We start from the raw sequence: 26,799 nt of genomic DNA on the forward strand, positions 1-26,799 counted from the left end.
TGACGGTGGCAGGGACTCCTTCTCGATCCGGGTGGACGTCATATGACGTCCTGCGTTCCCGGCGATCTAGGGCGCGCGTGCCCGCAGCGACGCTCGTGACCCGGCGGCCGTGATTGCCGCCGGGTGCCCGCGATTGTCGGTAATCACGGCAGGAGTGTGGATCTGTGTGTGTAAACACACAGATCCACCTCCTGTCAGCGGTGAGGAGACCAATGTGTGTTCCCAGTACAGAGGAACACACATCGGTCTCCTCCCCTTGAGAGTCCCCTCCCCCCTACAGTTATAACACATCTTAGGACACATATTAACCCCTTCCTTGCCCCCTAGTGGTTAACCCCTTCCCTGCCAGTCACATTTACACAGTAATCAATGCATATTTATAGCATTATTCGCTGTATAAATGTGAATGGTCCCAAAAACGTGTCAAAAGTGTCCGATGTGTTCGCCGCAATGTCACGGTGACAGTAAAAAAAATCGCAAATCGCCGCCAATACTAGTAAAAAAATTAATAAAATAAAAATGCCATAAATCTATCACCTATTTTGTAGACGCTATAACTTTTGCGCAAACCAATCAATATACGATTATTGCGATTTTTTTTTACCAAAAATATGTAGAAGAATACGTATCAACCTAAACTGAGGAAAAAAAATGTTTTTTTTAAAAAAATTGTGATATTTATTAAATAAAAAAATAAAAAATATTGTGTTTTTTTTTAAATTGTCGCTCTTCTTTTGTTTATAGCGCAAAAAATAAAAACCGCAGAGATGATTAAATACCACCAAAAGAAAGCTCTATTTGTGGGAACAAAATGATAAAAAAAATTGTTTGGGTACAGTGTAGCACGACCGCGCAATTGTCATTCAAAGTGTGACAGTGCTAAAAGCTGAAATTTGGCTTGGGCAGGAAGGTGCATAAGTGCCCGGGATGGAATCGGTTAAAGTGTTTGTTAAAGCACCTCACCAACAATTATGTATAATCTATTAGAGGGAGAGCACAAAATTTAATTTTGTATGGCTTGAAGTATAGCACCCTCCAGTGTAGAGTGCTAGGTGTACAACGTTATGCCCGGATTCTCGTGCCAGATACGCCGTCGTAACTCTGAGTCCGAGCCGTCGTATCTATGCGCCTGATTCTTAGAGTCAGTTACGCATAGATTTGTATTAGATCCGACCGGCGTAAGTCTCTTACGCCGTCGTATCTTAACTGCATATTTACGCTGGCCGCTAGGGGCGTGTACACTGATTTACGTCTAGAAATTTGTAAATCAGCTAGATATGCCAATTAATGAACTTACGCCCGGCCGACGCAGTACAGATACGCCATTTACGTTAGGCTTTTCCCGACGTAAAGTCACCCCTGCTATATGAGGCGTACCAAGTATGGATGTCGGGCCAGCGTCGAATTTTTCACGTTTTACGTCGTTTGCGTAAGTCGTTCGCGAATAGGGCTGGGCGTCATTTACGTTTACGTCGAAAGCATTGGCTTCTTGCGGGTTAATTTGGAGCATGCGCACTGGGATACTTTCACGGACGGCGCATGCGCCGTTCGTAAAAAGCGTAATTTACGTGGGGTCACATTAAATATACATAACACACTTCCACATCTACCACATTTTAATTAGGCGGGCTTACGCTGGCCTATTTACGCTACGCCGTCGCAACTTTGGTTTGAGAATACGGCACTTGCCTGTCAAAGTTGCGGAGGCGTAACGTAAATAGGATACGTTACGCCCGCACAAAGATACGCGGTTCTACGTGTTTATCTAGCCTTAGTGTTTAGTATAGGTAAACTTTTGCCTGGCTGAGAGCCAGGCTGGTTTGAATCTGGATCAGGGTGAGTGACTCAGGGAGGCTGGATGACTCAGCAGCCAGCACCTGTGGTTCCTCCCCCTACTTGCTGGAACCTTGGACAAGCTACCAGAAGAATGGGAGGGAGGTTAGGAGGAGCTGCCTGGAATATTGAGGAGTAGTGAGGACAGCAGGAGCCAGCTAGCACATCCAGGAGATCTCCAAGGAGAAAACAGCCAGGTGCCTGGTGAAGGTGACAGTCTGGGAGGACAGCAAGTAGGCTCCATTATTCTCTATGATAGAAAGCAACACATACACAGTACCACAACGTTTGCCAATGCAGGACTAACAGAGGCTGCAGCGTTTTAATCAGCATAATCATTTTAGGTTAGGTCTGCATGAAAAATAAGGTAATAATTAGTGATGGGCTTGAGCCTGTTCAGATCGAGCCTGGCAGGAAGCCGTCACTGCACACCGCCAATCATGGGCAGTGTACAGTGTTGCCAACCGTCCGTATTTTTACAGACAGTTCGTAAAATCAGGCACCTTTCCCCCCCGATTGTAAATGTCCGTGGTTGCGGGAATGTGCCAGTAAAAATAGCAGAGATTGGTTCGGCTTGGAACTGCGCATGGAGATTGGAGGCTGCGGTTGAACCGCAGAGGAGGATGGCAATGGAGGCAGAGGGAGATTGGAGGCAGGGGGGATGGAGACAGGGGTTGTTGGTGGCACCGCAGAGGGGGATGGAGGCAGGGGACGATGGAGGCAGGGGGTGATTGGAGGCAGGGGGCCTGGGGGAGATTGGAGGCAGGGGGAGATTGTGGCACCGCAGAGGGGGGTGAAGGCAGGTGGTGTTGGTGGCAGAGGGGGATGGAGGCAGGGGGTGATGTGACTAAATAATTTTCCCTTATTATATCGAAAATAACAAAAATATGTTTTTTTTACCTTAATATCCAGCGTACTTGTTTGTAGCCTAAATACTGAAATTTGCACCTAAAAATATAATATAATAACTTTTGTGAAATGCCAGTAAAAACGTGTGCCAGTAAATTTCAGGTGTCGTGCCAGTAAATTTCAATCTGGTAGGTTGGCAACACTGGCAGTGTATGTGACGGCTTCCTGGCTCAATCCGAACATGCCCAAGCCCATTGCTAGTAATAATGTGGAGGAAGAGCAAGTTACTTTACTATATAGGTATCCTAAAGCATAATGCTTAGCTTGTTTTCTAAACAGATGCTAGATGGCGCCATTGCAGCATGGATGTCTTCTTTATATATTACGCTTGTCTAAAATAAAGAATCAATGGGCCGGATTCAAAGAGATTTGCGCATTAATTACGGAGGCGCAGGGAAACGATTTTGCCCTGCGCCCCCGCAATTTTTTTGTGCTGCCCTCGATTCACGGAGCGCAAAATGCCTGGCGCAAGAGCACGCAATTTAAATGATCCCGTAGGGGGCGGGAATCATTTAAATTAGGCGCGTTCCTGCGCCGAGCGTAGAGCGCATGCTCCGTCGGGAAAGTTTCCCGACGTGCATTGCGGCAAATGACGTCGCAAGGACGTCATTTGCTTCAAAGTGAACATGAATGGCGTCCAGCGCCATTCACGATTCACTTACGCAAACTACGTAAAATTCAAATTTCGCGACGCGGGAACGACGGGTATACGTAACATGGGCTGCCCCTGCTAATAGCAGGGGCAGCCTTGCGCGAAAACCGCTGTACGTAAATTGCGTACGCAGGGCTCGCGCAACGTTGTGAATCGGTGTTAGTATGCAATTTGCATACTATACACTGAGCACAACGGGAACGCCACCTAGCGGCCATCGCTAGAATGCAGCCTAAGATATGCGGGCATAAGAGCCTTATGCCGCGCAGATCTTAGGCTGCAGTCGGCGTAACGAGGTTCCTGAATCAGGAGCACTCGTTACGCCGGGGAAAGTAAGCAATTGCACTGTGTAACCTATGGTTACACAGGCGCAATTGCTTCTTGAATCCACCCCAGTGAGTATATTTACAGAATCTTCCAAAATATAGCCCTGTGTTGCATCAGGTAATGTACAATCTAAATAAATTTGTCAAAAGTAGGCCTTGGACTGTGATTATTATACACACACACTGGTCCTGATTTTCTTTTTTTTTAGTCTGAGAGAAATCCAGAGGTTGGGATTGAAGCGTTCATTGGTACGTGCATTCAGCTGTTATATGGTTACTTTCATTGTTCCTAAAAATAATACAGGTGTACTCACCCAACATTTTGCAAACAACAATGCCATGTAAGTACCCAAAGAATCCTTACTTTCAGCAGCTTCAACAAGTGACTTATGGTTTTAGATTTGCTGTTCACGTTTGCTACACTTGGCACATACTACACAAGAAACTAGGAACAAAATGTTTGCCTCTGTTAGGAACATGTTGCTCACAGAGCAAAAACAATAGCATCTTTGAAACTTTTCAGGCTAATTGAAAACGACACTGTTTTAAAAAGAATTCCGTAAACTGTTACATATTTACCCACTTAAGCCACATTTACACTTGAGAATGGGCCCGACACCAAGACCCCCAGCGGGGGTTCCCAGCGATAAGCTGCAGGAGGCAGCCTCGTTAAAAGCACTTGGAGGCTGCCAGCTCCCATAGCTAATCATGGCAGCTCACACATAATCGCTCATGCAGCAATCACCTGTAAGTGATCACCCTTTGATACAGAGTATCTTTGAATGGGGCTGTCTCCCACAGCTAATAAATGCGATCCCCCACTGGGGCTCTCACATATAATCAGTGACAGCCAGGCCCATTCGCAAATGTGAATGTGGCATTGAAAGGAACCAGACAGTTGTTATCTTTAGGATCGGTCCACACTTATGCCAATTGGATGTGGGTTTCCCCATATCCAATTCACACGACAAGAGACTGTGACTGGCTCTCAATGGAACCGGTTCACATATCTCCGGGGTGACTGCGGAGCAGATTGCACGTGGAAACCCCTGCTGTGAGCTGCATCCAAATTCAGTGTGATTATTAAATGAGAAAAAACAAAAGTCCACTCAGGAATCCCACGCAGAGGTTTAAACGTCATTCCGACATAAATGAAAAATACAAGTCCACCTGGCTACTTTTCAACAGCACTGCTGCTATAGGTACTGGTCCCTCAAACCACCAGATCTTCCAGGCCCACGGTCTTGGGTGCATACAGTCTTTGGGCTCCTTAACCACTTAAACCACCCAAGGGGTTTTTACAATTCGGCACTGCGTCGCTTTAACAGACAATTGCGCGGTCGTGCGACGTGGCTCCCAAACAAAATTGGCGTCCTTTTTCCCCCACAAATAGAGCTTTATTTTGGTGGTATTTGATCACCTTTTGCGGTTTTTATTTTTTGCGCTATAAACAAAAATAGAGCGACAATTTTGAAAAAAATTCAATATTTTTAACTTTTTGCTATAATAAATATCCCCCAAAAACATATATATAGAAAAAAAAATTTCCTCAGTTTAGACCGACACGTATTCTTCTACCTATTTTTGGTAAAAAAAATTGCAATAAGCGTTTATCGGTTGGTTTGCGCAAAATTTATAGCGTTTACAAAATAGGGGATAGTTTTATTGCATTTTTATTATTTATTTATTTTTTACTAATAATGGCGGCGATCAGCGTTTTTTTTCGTGACTGCGACATTATGGCGGACACTTCGGACAATTTTGACACATTTTTGGGACCATTGTAATTTTCACAGCAAAAAATGCATTTAAATTGCATTCTTTATTGTGAAAATGACAGTTGCAGTTTGGGAGTTAACCACAGGGGGGCGCTGTAGGTTTTAGTGTTCACTTAGTGTGTGTTTACAACTTTAGGGGGGTGTGGCTGTAGGAATGACATCAGCGATCGAGTCTCCCTATATAAGGGATCACTCGATCGATGTAGCGCCATAGTGAAGCACGGGGAAGCCGTGTTTACATATGGCTCTCCCCGTTCTTCAGCTCCGGGGAGCGATCGAGACGGAGCGGCTATAATACAAATAGCTGCGCCGTCGTCCCGGATCGCTCCCCGAGGGAACCCGACCACCGCATGTAGTGAGGGGGGTCCCGATCGGACCCCCGACCCACGTCTAGGCAGGGACGTACAGGTACGCCAATGTGCCTGTACGTGCCATTCTGCCGACGTATATGTACATGTGGCGGTCGGGAAGTGGTTAAATGCACACAGTTTTAAGCCCCTCAATGCACACAGCTTCTATTCTCACATAGAGACTCTCACTAGCAGCCACTGCTCCAACTCCACCTTCCTTCCCCCACCTGCCCCTCATTATATGGGCTGTGTACACCTAGGAACACACCCTGCTGGCTAAGACTGGAGAAAAAGACTGGACAGCCGCACTTCCACAAAATTCTTAAAATGTTGCCTTTAATAGTAAAAAATGGAAACAGCACTACAAATCACAGAAGACAGTGGGGTGGAATACTGACGCATTTCGCACTGGGGTATCAGAGCTTAGTCATAGCTAGTTTTAGCTTTGACTAAGTGCTGATACCCCAGTGCGAAACGCGTCAGTTATCCTCCCCACTGCCTGCTGTGATTTGTAGTGCTGTTTGCATTTTTTTTACTATTAAAGGCAACATTTTAAGAATTTCGTGGAAGTGCGGCTGTCCAGTCTTTTTCTCCAGTCTTCGCTCCGTGCAATGCCTGCACCCACGCTTCTGAGAGGACACTGATTGCTGAGTGCACTCACCTGGAGCGACAGTTTCCTTTTTCACACCCTGCTGGCTGTCCTCAAGACCCGGACACACAGAGATCCCGTCCCACCCAAGTCTCTGAAGAACATCCAAACTACAGAGCCCTTTCCAGACATAGCAAGATCCGGAGAAAACTGCCAGAGCAGCAAATCTACACTCTGTAGTTCTGCAATCTGGCGATATGCAGACTCATCATATACATGCTATAAGAGCCCATTCACATCTAGGCGACAAAACGCCCGACGCCGGACGCTTGTGCCGCTAGAGGGGAGAACTCCCATTGCTGTCTATGGAGATGGTTCACATCTCATAGACGCCGTACGCCTGTCGCCTGAAAAAAACTCCCGGACCCTTTTTTTCAGGCGACATTGGCGTTCGGCCATTGACAGCAATGGGAAGGATTTAAAAAAAAAAAAAAGATACACTATTCGCGGCAAAATACGCCGCGTACGCGGCGTTGCTTGTCGCGGAGGTGTGAATGCAGCCTTAGGGTGAACCTCCGCTTTAAATACCACCAAAAGAAAGCTCTATTTGTATGAAGAAAAATTATTTTGTTTGGGTACAGCGTCACATGACCACGCAATTATTATTCAAAGTGTGACAGTGCTAAAAATTGGCCTGGGCAGAAAGGGGGGGGGGGAGTATCAGTCACTGAAAATCTTTAGCCACTTTTCAGTGAATGAACGTTTGTGGAGAATTTCTCAGGAAATCAGAGGAAGGATACTGATGATGGGCGGAAGGATATGACCGAGTCACTGTTAGATTTTTTATCTATACATTCCCCAATTCGGGACCCCGTTGAAGAAGAGTGTGAGGAGGATGCTGTGTGCCGAGTTGTAGTAAGTAGAGAGAAGTCTATAGGTAGCGGGCAATGTTGTGACACTCAGTTCTGACACGTCTCAGCATAGAACACCGTTTCCCGCCTTGTTGTAGCGGGGGACATGGGGCTCCGTGCAGCTGTTTAGCTTTTAACCCCATTATATACCCGACGTCGTAAGCCGCTTCAGCTCGCTGCAAGTCACATGCCTCCCTCCCGCGAGGGTTGCCGGGAAATGTAGTGCGCCTCTGCCAGAACGACTCGTCTCCGCGGCCAATCCGATCGTGTGTTGTGCAGAGGGTGACTGCATGTTCCTGCGGTGCTGGAGGGGCAGAATCTGGTGAGCTCAGCAAATAACGGTTCATATGTACTACGTGCAGAATTAGGAGCTGTGTGCACACAAGGGGTGGAATGACTGACTGTATGTGTTACTACATCGGGCTGCCTTTTACTTTCCTTTCCAACTTATCTCTTACATACAGTGTCTGCTTCATTACTACTTCACTTCACCACTTTATTAGAGTTTTTATTTACTCGTGCTTTGTTTTACCATGTGTGACTAGAACTAAGTAGTCTACTGCTAGAGGATCACCAGTGTATGACCCTTGGACCCGATTTATATACAAAGTCATCAAAATAACATTCACTACTAAAGCTAAGTACTGCTCATCCCTCTCCCCAAGACCATGTGTTGTGTTTATTTTTTATTATGTTTGTTTTACATGTGGAGCAGATATAATTTTTGCCCTTATCACTCTTACCCCGGGCCCTTACCACTATTCCCCCGGGCCCTTACCACTCTTCCCCCGGGCCCAGTGTTGCCAACCTACCAGATTGAAATTTACTGTCACGTCACCCGAAATTTACTGGCGCAGCCACGTTTTTGCTGGCATTTCACAAAAGTTACTAAATTACATTTTTAGGTGTAAATTTCAGTATTTAGGCTACAAACAAGTACGCTGGGCAAATAGCAATGTGATTTAAGGTAAAAAAACATATTAAAGGGCAAATTATTTAGTCACATATCCCCCTGCCTCCATCCCCCCTCTGCCACCAACATCCCCTGCCTTCACCCCCCTCTGCGGTGCCACAATCTCCCCCTGCCTCCAATCACCCTCTGCCTCCAATGTCCCCCAGGCCCCCTGCCTCCACCCCCCTCTGCAGTGCCACCAACAACCCCTGTCTCCATCCCCCACCCTCTGCGGTGCCACCATCCCCCTCTGCAGTGCCTCCTAACACCCCCTGCCTCCATCCCCCCTCTGCAGTGCCACCGCAGCCACCATCACCCCCTGCCTCCAATCTCCATGCGCAGTTCCAAGCTATTTTTACTGGCACATTCCCGCAACCACGGACATTTACGAACGGGGGAAAAAAGTACCCGTTTTTACGAACTTTACGTAAAAATACGGACGGTTGGCAACACTGCCCGGGCCCTTACCACCCACTCTTCCCTCGGGCCCTTACCACCCACTCTTCCCTCGGGCCCTTACCAACCACTCTTCCCCCCCGGGCCCTTACCAACCACTCTTCCCCCCCGGGCCCTTACCAACCACTCTTCCCCCGGGCCCTTACCAACCACTCTTCCCCCGGGCCCTTACCAACCACTCTTCCCCCGGGCCCTTACCAACCACTCTTCCCCCCCCCCCCGGGCCCTTACCAACCACTCTTCCCCCCCCGGGCCCTTACCAACCACCCTTCCCTCCCCGGGCCCTTACCACTCTTCCCCCAGGCCCTTACCACTCTTCCCCCGGGCCCTTACCACTCTTCCCCAGTGGCGTATCCTGGGTTATCAGCACCCGGGGCAGGGCAAGAAATTTGCGCCCCTAACCCGCAGACTTTTAGCACTCCCTGAGTCCCTTCCACTCGTACAGTAGTACTGACCAACCTGATTCCTACATCGACCTACCTGACCACTATACTAACCTACCTGATTTCTATACTGACCACTACACTGACCTACCTGATTCCTACACCGACTATACTAACCTACCTGATTCCTATACTGACCACTACACTGACTTACCTGATTTCTATACTGACCACTACACTGACCTACCTGATTCCTATACTGACCACTACACTAACCTACCTGATAACTATACTGACCCACCTGGATTTCTATACTGACCACTACACTACCCAATTCCTACACTCTCTCCACTACACACATTATTATTGCTCACAGATTGGTTGCTAGATGATACTGCACATAATTACTGCTTACCCATTGGTTGCTAGAGGTTACTGCACATCATTATTGCTCACTGATTGCTTGCTAGAGTTTACAGCAGATCATTACTGTTCACTGATTGGTTGCTGAAGGTTACTGAACATCATTACCACTCACTGGTTGCTAGAGGTTACTGCACATTATTAATGCTCCCTAATTGGTTGCTGGACATTGCAGCACATCATTACGGCTCACTGATTGGTTGCTAGAGGTTACAGCACATCATTACAACCCACTGATTTGTTTTAAGGTTACAGCATATCATCTCACTGCCTGCACACCACAGACAATGGAAGTGACTGGATAGACAAAAAAAGAACTAGAACTAATTTTTAGCAATAGGGGTTGAGGGGTGCGCTGTGTATGGAGTTCAAGGTTGAGGGTGCGCTTTGTATAGAATGCAAGGTTTAGGGGGTGCAGGGTTTGCCTCACCTTCCTTCACCACATTCCCTTGACCTCACCGCTATTTCCTGTCCTCGCCACTTCTCCCTGATGAGGACAGGGAAGATTGTTTTTTTTTTTTTTTGATAGATACCGTATTTGCCGGCGTATAAGACGACCCCCTATTTTTCCAGGAAAAATTTTGGTTTTGGGATATACTCGCCGTATAAGACGACCCCCTTCATACTAGTCTGTCTGGAAGCTGAGGGGTAGCCAGAACAACCGCTGACAGAAACAACCGCTGACAGAAACAGGCATTTTTCAAATCTCACTGTGCCATTCCATGCCATGCCCCCACTGTGCCATGCCATGCCCCCACTGTGCCATTCCATGCCCCCACTGTGCCATTCCATGCCCCCACTGTGCCATTCCATGCCCCCACTGTGCCATTCCATGCCCCCACTGTGCCATTCCATGCCTCCACTGTCCATCACATGCCTCTACTGTGCCGGCCAAGACGATCTCCCTACCTTATTTTTTTGCTGCGGACATCCATGTTTCAGGCAGCGGGCATCCATGATTCAAAAGCCGCGCCTCCTACTCAGACTGTTTCGTGATAGGCGGAACACAAATTTTCCGAGCGGGGCCTCTGTTCAGTGTTCCGCCTATCACGGGCGTCCTCTCGTCCGAGGATGAGAAGGCATCCGTGATAGGCGGGACACTGAACAGAGGCCCTGCTGGGAAAATGAGTGTTCCGCCTATCACGGAACAGTCTAAGGAGGAGGCGCGGCTTTTGAATCATGGATGCCCGCAGCCTGAAACATCGATGTCCGCAGCCTGATGGAGACACATCCGGCGTATAAGACGACTCGCGACTTTGGATGCATTTTTTGCTAGATCTGTTTGTGCTTCTAAAACAGTGTACACACGATCAAAAACGATCGTCTGTGTGGAAGTCCATCAAACAAAAATCCATGCATGCTCAGAATCAAGTCGACGCATGCTCGGAAGCATTGAACTTCATTTTTTTCGGCTCGTCGTAGTGTTGAACGTCATCACGTTTTGGCACGGTCGGATTTTTGACTGATGGTGTGTAGGCAAGACTGATGAAAGTCAGCCTCATCGGATATCTGACAAAAAAATCCCTCGGATTAGATTCTATCAGATATCCGATCGTGTGTACCCTGGTTTTTCTACCACACGTTTCCTAAAAATTTACCAGGTGGATGTTCATCCCTTAACCAATGCCATTTTGTGGCATAAGATCCTTCAGACAACCCTCTAGTTTTTGTTTTGTTTGGTGAGCCTGTTGGTGTTTTATTACTGTTGCTCCTTCCTCAGTTGGAACACTTTTGGACATCCAAATTGTCTCTGAATCCTGTGTCTCTTACAGTGTCATTTAACCCAAAATGTTAAAAAGTGTCTTTATAAGCAAATTTTCATTGTGTCCATAATGACTTGGTTATTATAACATTTCATGTAAAGAATAAAAAAAACCTGGTTGATCCTGCCATTCACTGGCACTCCATCCTTGCATGTGTCCCCACTGCAGAATGAGGCCCCGTACACACGTCCGAGGAACTCGACGTGCCAAACACATCGTGTTCCTCATCGAGTTCAGTGTTGAAGCCGCCGAGGATCTCGGCGGGCCGACTTTTCCCATTGACTAACGAGAAAATAGAGAACATGTTCTCTTTTCGGCCCGACGAGTTCCTCGCTGAAAAGTGTACACACGACCGGGTTTCTCGGCAGAATCCGGCTCCGACCGAGTTTCTCACTGAATTCTGTCGAGAAACTCGGTCGTGTGTACGGGGCCTGAGATTGTATTGATAGCCCTTTGTCACCATTCTTGCGCATTCTTTGTTATCAGCTACCATCCAAGTCATTAATTTCCTCCTTTTTTTCCTTTCTAGGCAGACAGCCTGACTATAAGTGTTGATAAAACCCCTCCTCCCTCCCCCTTCAGCCCCAATGTCTACTCACTAGGGGGGTGGGATATAACATTTATGATTGATAAAGACATTCCTCTGGTTCAGCAGGATGGATGGATGGTCAGATGTCGCTCCCCTGCTGCTCTATATGCAGTTATTGGTAAAGCATCTCTGCAGAGCCTAGGGGATCATTAACCATGAGCAATCTCTGCTTCATGATCTGAAGCGGTGAACAAAGTACCTTTCGCTTATTGCTAAGGTACTCATAGAGAAAGATAGGATAAAAATATTTTCTATTTTTATTAACTTTTCCTTTTGTACCACTCTTCTAACTTGAAATTTTCTTTTAGATGTTAAAAAAAAAAAAACAAGTGTGGCCAGAGTTTTTTTGCCAATACTTCTTATCTGGGTCACTGGAGTGCACTTACTTTTGCATTCCTGTGACCCAGATTCAGCCGACAGCGGGCCAAAGCCCTCTGTCGACTGACATTACAGAGCCGCTCCAGGCTCTGGAAGGATCCCAACCATATTATCAAGATCTACCCAGATGCCTGATACGCAGCTGGCTCAGCCTCTCAGCTTAAGGCTGAGAGCTGGAGCAAGTTGGTTGTGCCCAGGCTGGCGCTCCTGTGAGCTCTGAAGAGGCAGAGCAGAGAGCAGTTACTAACTTCTCCTTTAACTCCAGTTTTTTTTTTTTTTCACGTCAGACTCTGCTCACTTTTAGCAGCGAGACTAGCTCACGGTTCGACCGCCCATAACGTCTCTCTTGTGGCTTCGCATCATTCGTGGTATTTTTCTTTTTCTTTCTTTTTTTTGTTTTTTTTTTTTTGTTTTGTTTTTTTTTCCCTTTTTCTTTTATATGTTTTGGGTTCCTTTTCTTTAGTACAATTACAAATTTGACATTTTTAAACCATTAATTATTCTTTTACCGATTAACAAGTCTAGCTGCATTACTTACATTATAACATAACTAGCCCCTTTTTTTTTTTTCCCCCCTTTATCCTCCCCCCTTCCCCTCCCTCCCTAGATCTGTGTGCCATGCAGTCTTCTCTTTGGTTTCTCACCTATCTGCTTCTGTCATTCCCTGGACAAACTTTTCTGTAGATTTAAACACTTTCCATTTTTCCCAGACCACCCTGTATTTGTCCTCTCCGCCTGTCTCTCCACAGGCAAGATACTCCATCTCTTCTATATATTCCACCCTTTCTATCCACTCTTTAATTGATGGCCTCTTTGGATGAAGCCAGTTTTTTGGGATCAGAGCCTTTGCTGCGTTTAGCAGCACTGGGACCAGCGTTGTTCCATATTGTTTTTTTGTTTTTTCAGTTCCGTGAAACAAACAGGGCAGAGGGCTGCAGAGAATCCTCTCCCCTGTTATTTCTACAATATATTCCAAGATTTCTTTCCAGTATTCCTGTATTCTCGGGCAGTCCCACCATATATGCAGAGTTGTTCCTTTTTGCTTACAGTTTCTCCAACATAGCTCTGAGTTATTTGGGTGGATCTTACTCATTCTCGATGGGGTCAAGTGCCATCGAACCATACATTTGTAGTTTGCTTCAATGGTGGTATTGTCCGAAGCATGATTGTATACTGCACCTATCATTTGTGATTTATCAATCCTTTTACCCAAATCGTTTTCCCACTTTTCTAAAAAGGGGAGAGTTTCCTGGGTCTCGAGCTCCGTTAATATCCCGTATGCCTTTGATATACCGTGTATCAGGGGCTTGTCCGTATTGCATATTTTTTCTATTGGGTGTAGTGTCTTGTCTTCCCTAATCGGTTGTGGTAGTGTGCTCACAAAGTGTTTTAACTGCAAGTACTCCCATTCACTCATCCTTTGTTCCCCTTCTCCTATCTTTATATCTTGTCTTAATTTAATTTTTCCCCGTGTGACAATATCTTTTAATTTTTTCTCCCCCAGTAGCTTTCCAAAACGTGTTCCATTACCTGGTGGAAAAAAATTTGTGCCTACTAATGGGATTAATGGAGAGTTATACTCCCATTTTTCCCGTCTAAATATTGTGTCCCATATTCTAAATACGTTCCTTGTTATACTATGTGTATTTGTGCCCAATTCCCTCATTTTTGGTGGTATCCATACATTTCTATTTAATTGTGTGCTACTTAATATTTCTTCCATTCGTACCCATTTTTTTTTTGTGTATGTATTTGACCATTCTACCAGCCTAGCTAGATTAACAGCAAAGTAATATCTTTTTATATCAGGAAGCCCCAACCCCCCTCCTTTTTTTTTCATGCTCAACAATGAATAGCTTAGTCTAGCCTTTTTACCTGCCCATATATATTTCAAAATTACTGTTTTGATTACTTTAAAAAAACTTTGCGGTATTTTTATTGGGAGCATTTGAAGTTTGTATGTAATCTTCGGTAATATCATCATTTTAAACGCATTGATCTTACCTATCCAAGAAATGTGTTTTTTTGCAAGATTTTTCAGGTCTTGATTAATGTCGTTAATTAAGGGGACAAAATTAACCGAGTAAAGTTTTTCAAATGTTGATGTAATTTTTATTCCTAAATACGTTATAGCTTCTTTTTCCCATGTAAATGGGAACTCTTTCTGTAGTTCTTCTGCTTCTTTTTTATCTATCCCCAAATTCAAAATAACTGTTTTTATCGGGTTTATTTTAAAATTTGAGAGTTCACCGTATCTTTTTATTTCCTTTATGATATTAGGGAGGGAGACCCTAGGTTTGGTCAAATATAGGAGTATGTCGTCTGCGTACGCCGCCACCTTGTGTTCTTCATCTCCCACTCTCACCCCCCCTATATCCGGGTTTTCCCGGATTTTTGCTAACAACGGTTCCAGAGCTATTACATATAGGAGGGGTGAGAGCGGGCACCCCTGTCTGGTTCCATTTTTCATTTCGAACACAGACGACATACTCCCGTTGACCTTCACCCTTGCCGTCGGGTGGCTATATAAATTCTTTACCCATTTCATGAACTTTGGTCCCAGGCCTATATTTTGTAGGGTTTCCATCATATACCACTCTTCTAACTTGAAATTTTCTTTTAGATGTTAAAAAAAAAAAAACAAGTGTGGCCAGAGTTTTTTTGCCAATACTTCTTATCTGGGTCACTGGAGTGCACTTACTTTTGCATTCCTGTGACCCAGATTCAGCCGACAGCGGGCCAAAGCCCTCTGTCGACTGACATTACAGAGCCGCTCCAGGCTCTGGAAGGATCCCAACCATATTATCAAGATCTACCCAGATGCCTGATACGCAGCTGGCTCAGCCTCTCAGCTTAAGGCTGAGAGCTGGAGCAAGTTGGTTGTGCCCAGGCTGGCGCTCCTGTGAGCTCTGAAGAGGCAGAGCAGAGAGCAGTTACTAACTTCTCCTTTAACTCCAGTTAATGTGTTCTGGCAACATGTGAAACTGTAGGAAGACAGCATATGTTGGCTATGTTTTGAAAAAGTGAAGTTTCAGTGAATTCTTAGGCCTCATGCCCACGGACGTTTTTACAGCCACTTTTATGAGCATTTTTTGCAGTTTAAAAACGCCTCTCCATGTTAGCCTATAGCCTCATGCCCACCATGACGTTTTTGAGCTGTAAATGGCATAGCCAGTTTTAAGCTGCAAAAAAACCCCAAGGACCAGTACGTTCTGAAGCTCCAGCATTAGAGCTGTAAAAATGTCATGCGCCGGCAAAATGTGTTAAATGCGATTTAACAAGGCTTAACGCTATATTAAGCCTTATCCAGCATTTATTTCTTTATTCGAAATCAATAGTTCCCTATTGGAGCCCATTAATTTGAATAGAGGTCGCGCCAGAAGCCGGATCAAGATGATTCAACTTGCGGTGTGACTTTTGTTCGCGAGAATTTTGAAGGGGAACCACACGAAAATTAAAACAATTCACGTGAGGTTCCCCCCCCCCCCCCCAAGATGATACCAGACCCTTCGGTCTGGTATGGATCTTAAGGGAAACCCCCACACCAAACAAATGCTTATGACGTCACAAGGCATGATGGGACTGTGACGTCATAAGGGGCGGGGTCACCGGATGACATCACCCGGTGACTCTGCCCCATTCCATTTTTTATTTTCGCTGGGTTCCCCTTCAAGATTCTCAGCACACAAGTCACACCGCAAGTTGGATCATCTTGATCCAACTTCTGGTGCGATCTCTATTCAAATCAATGGGCTCCCATAGGTAACCATTGATTTTGAATAGAGAAAGAAAAACGTGGCTGAAAGCTAGCGTGGCAAAACGTGCATTGAATCCAATGCAAAATATGGAAAAAAATGTGTTCAAAACGCCGCTTTTTTCCTGGCGTCTGTACTAGCTTTACAGCCTGTTTTTATTAAAACGACCATGGCATCCTGGCAATCCCACAAATGAAAATAGTTGCTGTATATACTGAGGCTCTGCGCTGGCAGGGTGTCAAAGTCCTGCGAGCAGCTTCTTTGCAGCGCTTTAAGAGCGTTGAATACACCGCTTCTAAATCCCCCTTCCCATTGAGGGAGCTTTTTTTTTTAACGCCAAAGCGCCTGGAAAATGCCCCAGTGTTAAAGGGGCTTTATCAGTGTTTTTCGGGGGGTGGCAGTGTGAAAGGGCTCTGAAAGCACTCCGGCTTTCACATTGGGATTGCAGATGAGGCTTCTTTCAGGCGCTTTACAGGCTTTTTTTTTTTAACGCCAAAGCGCCCCAGTGTCACAGGTTGTCAATCCTTTTTTGGGATATCCCATTCAGTTTTTAGGGATGTTATCAAGTTAAAGCACAATGTGCGCATGGAGATTTCCTATAGCGGAAACAACTGCAGAGTGTTCCCTAGTGCAGTGTCCTAAATGATGTACCTGAAGGTGTTCATGTTTCCTTCTACTGAAATTCATAGGAAAATACAACAGCTAACAACTTGGATATCTGAAGATACTGCCCACTATTTTAATGTTTAGTTTTCATCTTTTCCTGTCATTTATGCACTTCCTAAAGTGCATAAAATACTCTGTCCTTTGAAATAATATGTAATTGTTTTGATTATGATTATGAGTGCTACACAGCCTTTGGCTTAGTTTTTGACCCTCATTTTCAGCCCTGCCCAACTTTATTAAACTACAGGATGTTCAGTTTGAGACCAGGTGGTTATTGGCTAGCATGAACATATCACGCCTATACACAAATATACCTAACAATGCAGGCTCAGAAGACATTAAAGTGGAGTTCCACCCATAAATATAACATTACATCAGTAGTTTTAAAAAAATGTCATTAGTCATTTTTTTTTTTTTTTTTTTAGATGCCTTCAAAGTGTTGTTGCTAGGCAGAATAGTTAATCTTCCCACTTCCTGCACCTAGGTGCCTAATGCTTCCTAACCTACGCCGCACAGACTCCTGGGAATGTAGTGGGTGTAACTTTCCAGGAGTCTGTGCACTCCCCAGTCTCAAAGAATCATGTGACTTGGACAGCACAGGTGCTGAAACCTGATCTGACACTGCTTGTGCAGCACTGAGCATGTGCGAGATCTGCGAGGCTGAAATCCAGGAAGTCATACAGTCTGGCTTCATGATGCCCACACTTAAGATGGCCCCAGTCAATTTCTATTTTATAAAGTGTCTAAATGCTGTAACAACCTAACAAAACGGACCTTAGTTTAAAGACTAACTTTACTAGAATACATTAAGCTTGTGTATTACAGGGGTATTTATATTTAAAAAGTGAAATTGTGGCCGGAACTCTGCTTTAAATCTTTTTTTAAACGGTCTCTTCTACTATTTCTTATATTTTGCAAGCCTTAGATTTAATACCTACTTCTTTAAGGGACTGTAAATACAAATTGGTGGAACAGCAATGGGACACTCAGTGTATCTTGCATTGGCTTAACCTTCATTTGCCATGTGCTGCACGTGGCTGTTCTACATCAGTGACATTTTTATTATCTGGAAGAGCAGCCTCTCTCTGACAAATTTTGTTGATTTTTTTCCCCCTCAAAACCAACATATAAATTCAATTGAATTCAACCAAATTTATCCCAGTAACATCAATGTCACAATTTTTTTTTTTTTTTTGGGGATGTGGCAGTATTGGCGAATGATCCAGATAGGATTTCAACTAGCATGTATTCTAAACCCATATTACTTTTTCCACGTGCCCATCCTAAACATCGAAAAGCTACCAATATCATCGGTTCTAAGGATCTGCTCAGACTCTGATGTTCAGATTGGACAGCTTTCAAAATTGAAAAATAAGGTAATTTTGAAATTGATGGCAGCAACATGCCTTAAGCCCTATACACACTATTAGATTTTCTGCAGATTTACCAAAGCCATGTAGTGCAAGGGCCTGCCTGATTGCATACAAATTGAAACTCTTATGCCGCGTACACACGACCGTTTTTCGCAATGTAAAAAATGTTTTTTTTTTTAATGGCATTAAAAACGATCGTGTGTGGGCTCCAGAGCATTTTTCGCAATGTTAAAAATGGCCATTAAAAATTTAGAACATGCTCTAAATTTTCGCATTGTTTTTAACGTCGTAAAAAATGGTTGTGTGTGGGCTTTAAAGGCGTGAAAAAAACATGCATGCTCAGATCAAGTTATGAGACGGAAGCGCTCGTTCTGTTAAAACTAGCGTTCTGAATGGAGATGGCGCATTCGTCACGCTGTAATAGACTGAAAAGCATGAAGACTGAAAAGCGTGAATGGTCTCAGCAAACTTTTACTAACACAAAATCAGCAAAAGCAGCCCCAAGGGTGGCGCCATCCGAATGGAACTTCCCCTTTATAGTGCCATCGTACGTGTTGTACGTCACCGCGCTTTTCTAGAGCATTTTTTTTTTTTTTTACGATCGTATGTAGGCAAGGCCAGCTTAACAATTATCGGGTTGAAAAAAACGTTGTTTTTTCTAGACCATTAACCACTTCCAGACCTGCGCACGACGATGTACGTCCATTTTTTAAAGATTGATATCTCGGTAACGGCAGCAGCTGCTGCCACAACCGAGGTATCAATCTTTAGTGTGCGCGGTCTGGTAAACAATAACGGCGGTCTCCGCGGCGGATTCGCCGCGAGATCGCCGTTATCAGTGGCGGGAGAGGGGCCGCCGCTCTCCCGCGCCCTCCGCCGCTTACCGGAGCCGTCGGTAGCGGCGGAGGCGATCGGGACCGTTCGGCAGCTGAGCGGGGACGAGTCTGAAGGAAAAATCTCCTTCGCCCGTCCCCATTGCTCTGCTGGGCGGAAGTGACGTCAAAACGTCAGTCCCGCCCAGCCTCTTAAAGAGACAATTTTTTTTTTTTGTCATTTGAAAAAATGACATTTCCCAATTTTTTTTTTTTTTTTTTTTTTTTTGCATTTAAGCTCAAATATGAGATCTGAGGTCTTTTTGACCCCAGATCTCATATTTAAGAGGACCTGTCATGCTTTTTTCTATTACAAGGGATGTTTACATTCCTTGTAATAGGAATAAAAGTGATCAATTTTTTTTTTTTTTTTTTCAGTGTAAAAAGTAATAAAATAAATAAAACAAAAAAAAATTTTTAAAGTGCCCCGTCCCGACGAGCTCGCGCGCAGAAGCGAACGCATACGCGAGTAGCGCCCGCATATGAAAACGGTGTTCAAATCACACAAGTGAGGTATCGCCGCGATCGTTAGAGCGAGAGCAATAATTCTAGCCCTAGGCCTACTCTGTAGCTCAAAAAATGCAATCTCTAGAATTTTTTAAACATCGCCTATCGAGATTTTTAAGGGTAAAAGTTTGACGCCATGCCACGAGCGGGCGCAATTTTTAAGCGTGACATGTTGGGTATCATTTTACTCGGCGTAACATTATCTTTCACAATATATAAACAAATTGGGCCAAATTTATTGTTGTCTTATTTTTTAATTAAAAAAAGTGAATTTTTTCCAAAAAAAGTGCGCTTGTAAGACCGCTGCGCAAATACGGGGTGACAAAAAGTATTGCAATAACCACTATTTTATTCTCTAGGGTGTTAGAAAAAAATATATATATATATAATGTTTGGGGGTTTTAAGTAATTTTCTAGCAGAAAAAACAGTTTTAGTCTTGCAAACACCAAATCTGAAAAACACCTAAGGTCTGGAAGTGGTTAAAAAGGTGTGACCTCATATTTTATGGTTTTTGTAAATCTGAAGACAAAAATCTGCAGAAAATCTAATAGTGTGTATGGGGCCTCAAAAAAGTTGGGACAAGGCAACAAAAAGCTGACAGAGTAAAGCCTGGTATACACACTAAATTTAAAATAAACAAAAAGCTGAGAGGCGCTATACTAACTATGCAATGTTAGTACATCAATATGCCCCGCTGTGCTATTGTTTTCTGTTGGGGAACTACTCCCTGGCCAAAACACATCGGTCAACGTTCACAGCCATTGGCTGCAAGCGCTGATTGGATCCTGATTGACTGTTGGTCTTCAAGCATGCTTGTTCAACAGAAGCCAGTCATGAGATCGACTTCTGTCGGACAGGGAGCTGTACACATGGGCCAAAAGTCGGACGGTTTCTACTGTAATGTCAATATTTGGCCCGTGTGTACAGGACTTGTGGCACTAACAAGGAAGAACCTACCAGTAATTAGGTTAATTGGCAACAGGTCAGTTATATGATTGGGTATAAAAAGAGCATCTTAGAGAGTCAGAGTCTCAGAAGTAAAGATTGGCAGGGTTCATTAATCTGAAAAGCTTTATCTAAAAATTGTAGAACAATTTCTCAATGTAAAATTGTGGAGACTTTAAAGTGGAGTTCCACCCATTTTTTTATGTTTGTCTGTGCTGCATGCTCTAATCTCATAGTGTTCAGAATGGACAATTTTTATTTAATTTGTTGCTTGTAAATACCTTTATTTTGTAGTCCTTCATTACTTCCTCCTCCTTATTTGCCTAGGCTATTTGCAAGGGTTTCTGGGATAGGCATCATGTTTCCCAGTAGTCCTTGCAAACCTGACTGAAACCTATTACATTGCTTGTGCACTGAGCATGTGCGAGATATGCAAAGCTGAAATCCAGGAAGTCATACAGTCTGGCTTCATGATGCCCACACTTAAGATGGCCACGGTCTATTTCTAGATTATAAACTATTTAAATGCTGTAACAACCTAACAAAACAGACCTTAGTTTACAGACTAACTTTACTAGACTACATTAAGCTTGTGTATTACAGGGGTATTTATATTTAAAAAGTGAAATTGTGGGTGGAACTCCCCTTTAAGTATCAATTAAATAAAATATGGAAACAATCAAAAGTGTTTTTCTAAACTCATCCTGGGAAGTTGTCACCAAAGAGTTAATGTGGGGGGAATTTAAGCTGAAGTTAGAAGCTGATTGGCTACCATGCACAGCTGCACCCGATTCTGAACGTGAGTCTTCCTCAGTGTTCCTATGTATGTATGCATCAAAGGCCTGTTATCCGTACCATGCTGTTTGGCATATCTAATAAGAGAAGAAATGGTTCTTGATTGAATATTTTTATTTTTTGTATGTAAACAATTTAGACAAACTATGTTCTCACTATGTTAATTGTACAGCTTTGTTAAGATTTTGTTACGTTTTTTTAAAAGAGAACAGAAATGAATGTACAATGTTGTGTGTTTTCTAGATGTTCCAGTTAACCAGATCAGGTCACGTCTAGAAGAATGGGAGGTATTTGTGTTTGTAATGTTGCTATTTATTTTTCATGTACCTTTTTAATTGTTAATGCTTTCACTGCCAGAACCTCCTTTTTTTTTTTTTTTTTTTTTTTTTATTTTGTACACACTAGCTAAAATGCACATACAGTAAAACCTTGGACTGCAAGCATAATTCGTTCCAGAAACATGCTTGTAATCCAAAGCACTTGTATATCAAAGCAAATTTCCCCATAAGAAATAATGGAAACGCAAATGATTCGTTCCACAACCATTTATTCATAAGTCCTTTTATTGTATAGTAAAAAGATAATAACCTAGGGCCAGATTAACGTAGCCCGGGCGCAACGTAACTTAAACGATTTAAGTTACACCGCCGCAAATTTTCCAAGTTAGTGCCCGATCCACAAAGCACTTACCTGGAAATTTGCAGCGGTGTATCCTAAATCCGTCCGGCGCAAGGCGGGCCAATTCAAATGGGGCGAGTCCCATTTAAATTAGGCGCGCTCCCGCGCCAGACGTACTGCGCATGCTCCCGTCGCAAATTTCCCGACGTGCTTTGCGCGAAGTTACGATGCGCCAAGGTTTTGTGAATCGTGACGGGTAAAAAAGAGTTGCGCCGGGAAAAATGTTTTTAAAAAAAAATTTGAAAGCGACGCGGGAAAGACGGGTATACTTTTAAATGGTGTACTAATTTTACACTTTGTAAAAGCAGCCCTATCGTTTGCACGGCAAACTAACACTTGTGGCGACTTTCCGACGGGAAAAAGTTTTATGGATCGCCGTAAGTGCTAATTTGCATACCCGACGCTGGTTTACAACGAGAACTCCCCCCAGCGGCGGCCACGGTATTGCATCCTAAGATCCGACAGTGTAAAACAATTACACCTGTCGGATCTTAGGGATATCTATGCGTAACTGATTCTATGAATCAGCCGCATAGATAGAAACAGGGATACGACGGTGTATCCCTTTTGTGAATCTGACCCAATGTGACCAGGTTGTGTAACCATAAATTGTCCATCCACAAATGGAAGCCTCCACAAGGGGATTAGAAGAAAAATACAGCAGGAGCTTCAGAGTATATAAGAGAAGAGAGGCGCCTCTAAGTGCAGCAATATGTTGCTAAATGTTGTACCTTCAATAAATGTAACAATATTGTTACACTTAGAGGCATCTCTCTTCTCTTTTATACTCTGTTGTGAGTCGTGACATGACGCTACTTGTGTGTATATGTGTGATATATAAATACATTTTGGGGTAAAATATGAGGTTACGCAGAGTAAATGGATACCAAATGTGTCAAGCTTTAGGATTGCGAGGGGCTTGTGAAATGTCAAAAAACTACAATATACAAAATTGTCCATAGACAATGCTTTAATCACTTAGGCCCCGGACTATTATGCAGGTTAAGGACCTTGCCCCTTTTTTGCGATTCGGCACTGCGTCGCTTTAACTGACGATTGCGCGGTCTTGCGACGTGGCTTCCCACAAATAGAGCTTTCTTTTGGTGGTATTTGATCACCTCTGCGGTTTTTAGTGTTTGCGCTATAAACAAAAATAGAGCGACAATTTTGAAAAAAAATAATATTTTTAACTTTTTACCATAATAAATATCCCCCAAAAATATATAAAAAAAACTATTTTTTTCCTCAGTTTAGGCCGATACATATTCTACATATTTTTCGTAAAAAAAAAATCGCAATAAGCGTTTGATTGGTTTGCGCAAAAGTTATAGCGTTTACAAAATAGGGGGTAGTTTTATGGCATTTTCATTAATATTTTTTTTACTAGTAATTGCGGCGATCAGCAGTTTTTTTTTTTTTTTTTTTCGCTACTGCGACATTATGGCGGACACTTTTGACACATTTTTGGGACCATTGGCATTTTTATAGCGATCAGTGCTATACAAATGCATTGATTACTATAAAAATGCCACTGGCAGTGAAGGGGTTAATACTAGGGGGCGGGGAAAGGGTTAAGTATGTCCCCTGGGTGTGTTCTAACTGAAGGGGGGGTGGACTCACTAGGGGAAATGACTGATCGCTGTTCATATATTGTATGAACAGACGGTCAGGCATTTCTCCCCTGACAGGACCGGGAGCTGTGTGTGTAAACGAACGATCGCGGGTGCCTGGCGGTGATCGCGACCGCCGGGCACGCGTGCGCGAGTCAGGAGCGAGCGGGGGCGCGCCTAGAGGCCGCTTCGCGAGGCAACGTAGAGCTACGGGCTCTCGCGCAGGAGAGCCAACCTGCCGCCGCAGAACTGCGGTGGCCGGTCGGCATGTAGTTAAGTGGTTAAATGCCTTTATGGGTCATCCGTTTAGAGTTCACCATGAATGACGGCTGTAGAATTATTGCTCTCGCTCTCATCTGTGGTGATACCTATTATGTATAGCACAACCGTTTTTTCATGCATGCATGTTTATTAGGGTTGTTCCGATGCCACTTTTTTAAGACTGAGTACAAGTACCGATACTTTTTTTTCAAGTACTCTCCGATACCGATTACCGATACTTTTTTTTTTAAATCTCATGTGACAGTGGCAGTATTTATTTTTTATTCCTTTTTTTTTATTTTTTTTATTGCAATTCTTTTTTATTTATTTTTTATCAGCCCTGTTGGGGGGCTTTGGTGAGAGATCATGGGTCTTAACAGACCTCTGACATCTCCCCTTTGAGACAGGGAAAGGGACTAGGGACACAGATTCCCCAGTCCCTTTCTCTGCAGCTTCAGCTGCGCTGAAAATGAATGGAGAGAAGGATTTACGAGCTCCTACATACGCTCTCCATCCTGACTTATGAAGGGGGACACGGCAGCCACGGTGGGGGACACAGCAGCCACGGAGGGGGCCACAAAGGGCGACGGCAGCCACGGAGGGAGAGGGCAGCATGGAGGGGGACAGCAGCAGAACGGAGGGGGGCTGGAGGAAGATACAGGGACAGTCAGCAGTGATCGGTGCTTGTCACTCCCCCACCGCACTGATCACCCTGACTGTCCAGGTAATGGGTGAAGCATCGGAGCATTTGCCCGAGTACAAGTACTCGGGCAAATGCTCGGTATCGGGAAAACCCAAATTATTTGTTTTTCACGTGTAAGCTTTTTATCTGCCCTATCAACAACTTGCTGACCAGTGACGTAAACGTATGTCGCTGGACTTCAGGTGGTTACACCTGGATGATGCCAGTTGCAGGCCTCACTCCAGTATAGTTTTATTAGAGCCGGCGGTCAGCTCGCTTGTAAGAGCAATCCTAGAGGCCAACTAGCCACTGGATTGCTTTAAGGGTTCACCCCTCCCGTTTCCTTCTGTGGCTTTCTTGGGCTTTAATTGAGAGGCGGATTGAGAGGCGGATCACAGGTCTGTGTCTGCTCAGCTTATGCAGAGTGGACACGGACACAGCCCACTGATCTCGTTTCCATGCGACTGTCATCCAATCTGATCAGCCGGACGGGTGGGGAACGGATCCCTATTTGTCTGTTTTTAGTGGACAGGATTGGATGCTTGCAGGTGTCCCTGGACACATGTCCACTGACATCTGCCACTCTATAAAGGACAATGAGTGGTCCGATCGGGTCCACCTGAAAAACGGACAGGTGGACACAATCGGTCCACTGGTGTGAAAGGGGCCTAAAAATTACATCACACATGACAAAATAAACCAAACAAAATAAAAGTCCACACTGCATTAGTTCATAAAAATACACTTCTGTCGAACACATACAAAGAACAATGTTGTGTATCCCAGTGCAGACACAGCAAAAGGCTTATCACAAATATATGACTCTAATTATAGAGAAGTAATATATTGCACAATGTAGCTGCGATCCAGGGTTGCCAACTGTCAATAAATTCACAGAGAGTTTGTAAAAAATTTTTACATCTGTCTGTGAATGTTCATTACAGGCATGAAGTCTGCATGTAAAAATCACAGATTTCGCAAACTGTCTGAATTTACTGACAGCTGGCAACCCTGCTGCGATCACTGATATGCAAGGCTTCTGGCCTCCTAGCTTCAATCAACTGAAATAGCATCACTTCTTATTACCATCTTACCATATCTACATGAATGTCAAAATAGAATAGGGACCAAGCACTCCAAATAATGTGAAACCCAACAAGCTATTTTATTGAAACAGCTAAAATACACTTACAATACATTGGGGGTTATTTACGAAAGACAAAGCTACGTTTCTCTACAAGTGCACTTGGAAGTGCAGTCGCTGTAGATCTGAGGGGGACATGCAAGGAAAATAAAAAACAGCATTTTAGCTTGCACATGGTTGGATAATAAAATCAGCAGAGCTTCCCCTCATTTCAGATCTTCCCCTCAGCTTTACAGCGACTACACTTACAGTGCACTTGTAGTGCAAAGTGGATTTGTCTTTAGTAAATAACCCCCAATATGTTAGTGCTGTGTATAAAACAATCTCCGATTGCTAAAATGCACTTCCTGGGACACTTCTGGGAACATGACCATGTCACGGTATGAAGCTCAGTCTATTGCTAAATGAATCCGAGGAGTCACTCACCCCAAAACCCCACCCCTTCCCCACACTGGCTGCTCTGTTCTTTGCTTCAGCATTGTGACTCTTTACTACTAGATTTTAGTCACATTAGACTGCTATTGGACATATACTATTTACATATTAGTTGAGGAATCTTCCTCAACTAATGATAAAGGCATCTGATACTTTAGAAAGAAAGATACATGGTTTGACTTGTTTTTTTTGTTTGTTTTTTGTGTACCTTTCTTACCCTAGAACGTGAAAATAATTTCCCTCCATTGCCTAAATTCATCCGCCTGCGTCCCTGTTTCTACCAGAATTTTGAGGATGAAATTCCTTCACAGCACAGAACATTGGTACGGAGGATCTACCATTTGTGGATATGTAAGTACTTCAAAAGGGCTGTCAAATATTATTGCCTCATACAGTTGCACTTAAAAAGAAATGATGGTAGATCTTGAGTAGTCAACATACAACAATACAATAATGGCCAAAGACTACAAATCTTGCAACAATTTGGGATCGGTTGCTTCACCCATAATGTAAGAAGAATGACTAACATATCAAAATCTTTGTACATCTTTTGGGGCACACAGTCACTGTATGAAACAGAAGTGTACAGTTATGCCCTGAACATTAAGACTTTGTATATACAGTTAATCAATTTCATATAGATGTGTTAAAAAAAAAAAAAACCTGTCTGGTTGGAGTTTGCATGTACCTATATATCCTCTAATAAACATTTTGAATTAACTTAAAGGGGTGGTTCACCCTAAAAACTACTTTTTTTTATTACACTGGCCCCCCACATTACAA

General features: G+C 43.9%; 1 protein-coding gene across 4 annotated transcripts in view; it reads left to right on the forward strand.

The window, feature by feature from the left end:
* Positions 1 to 1,965: 1,965 nt before the first annotated feature.
* SCAMP4 (secretory carrier membrane protein 4) overlaps positions 1,966 to 26,799 on the forward strand; it is a 35,135-nt gene continuing 10,301 nt past the window's right edge. The window contains exons 1-3 of one of the 4 annotated variants that reach the window (XM_040326858.1): positions 1,966 to 2,066; positions 21,450 to 21,493; positions 26,239 to 26,367. In XM_040326858.1, the coding sequence (XP_040182792.1) occupies positions 21,487 to 21,493; positions 26,239 to 26,367 (136 nt within the window). In that variant the 5' untranslated portion in view covers positions 1,966 to 2,066; positions 21,450 to 21,486. Of the gene's footprint in view, positions 2,067 to 3,948; positions 3,970 to 7,197; positions 7,353 to 7,471; positions 7,671 to 21,449; positions 21,494 to 26,238; positions 26,368 to 26,799 lie in introns of those variants that run through there. The other 3 variants (XM_040326865.1, XM_040326844.1, XM_040326850.1) reach the window with 3 other exon arrangements.

Source organism: Rana temporaria, chromosome 1 (assembly GCF_905171775.1).
Source record: "Rana temporaria chromosome 1, aRanTem1.1, whole genome shotgun sequence".
NCBI classification, from domain to species: domain Eukaryota; kingdom Metazoa; phylum Chordata; class Amphibia; order Anura; family Ranidae; genus Rana; species Rana temporaria.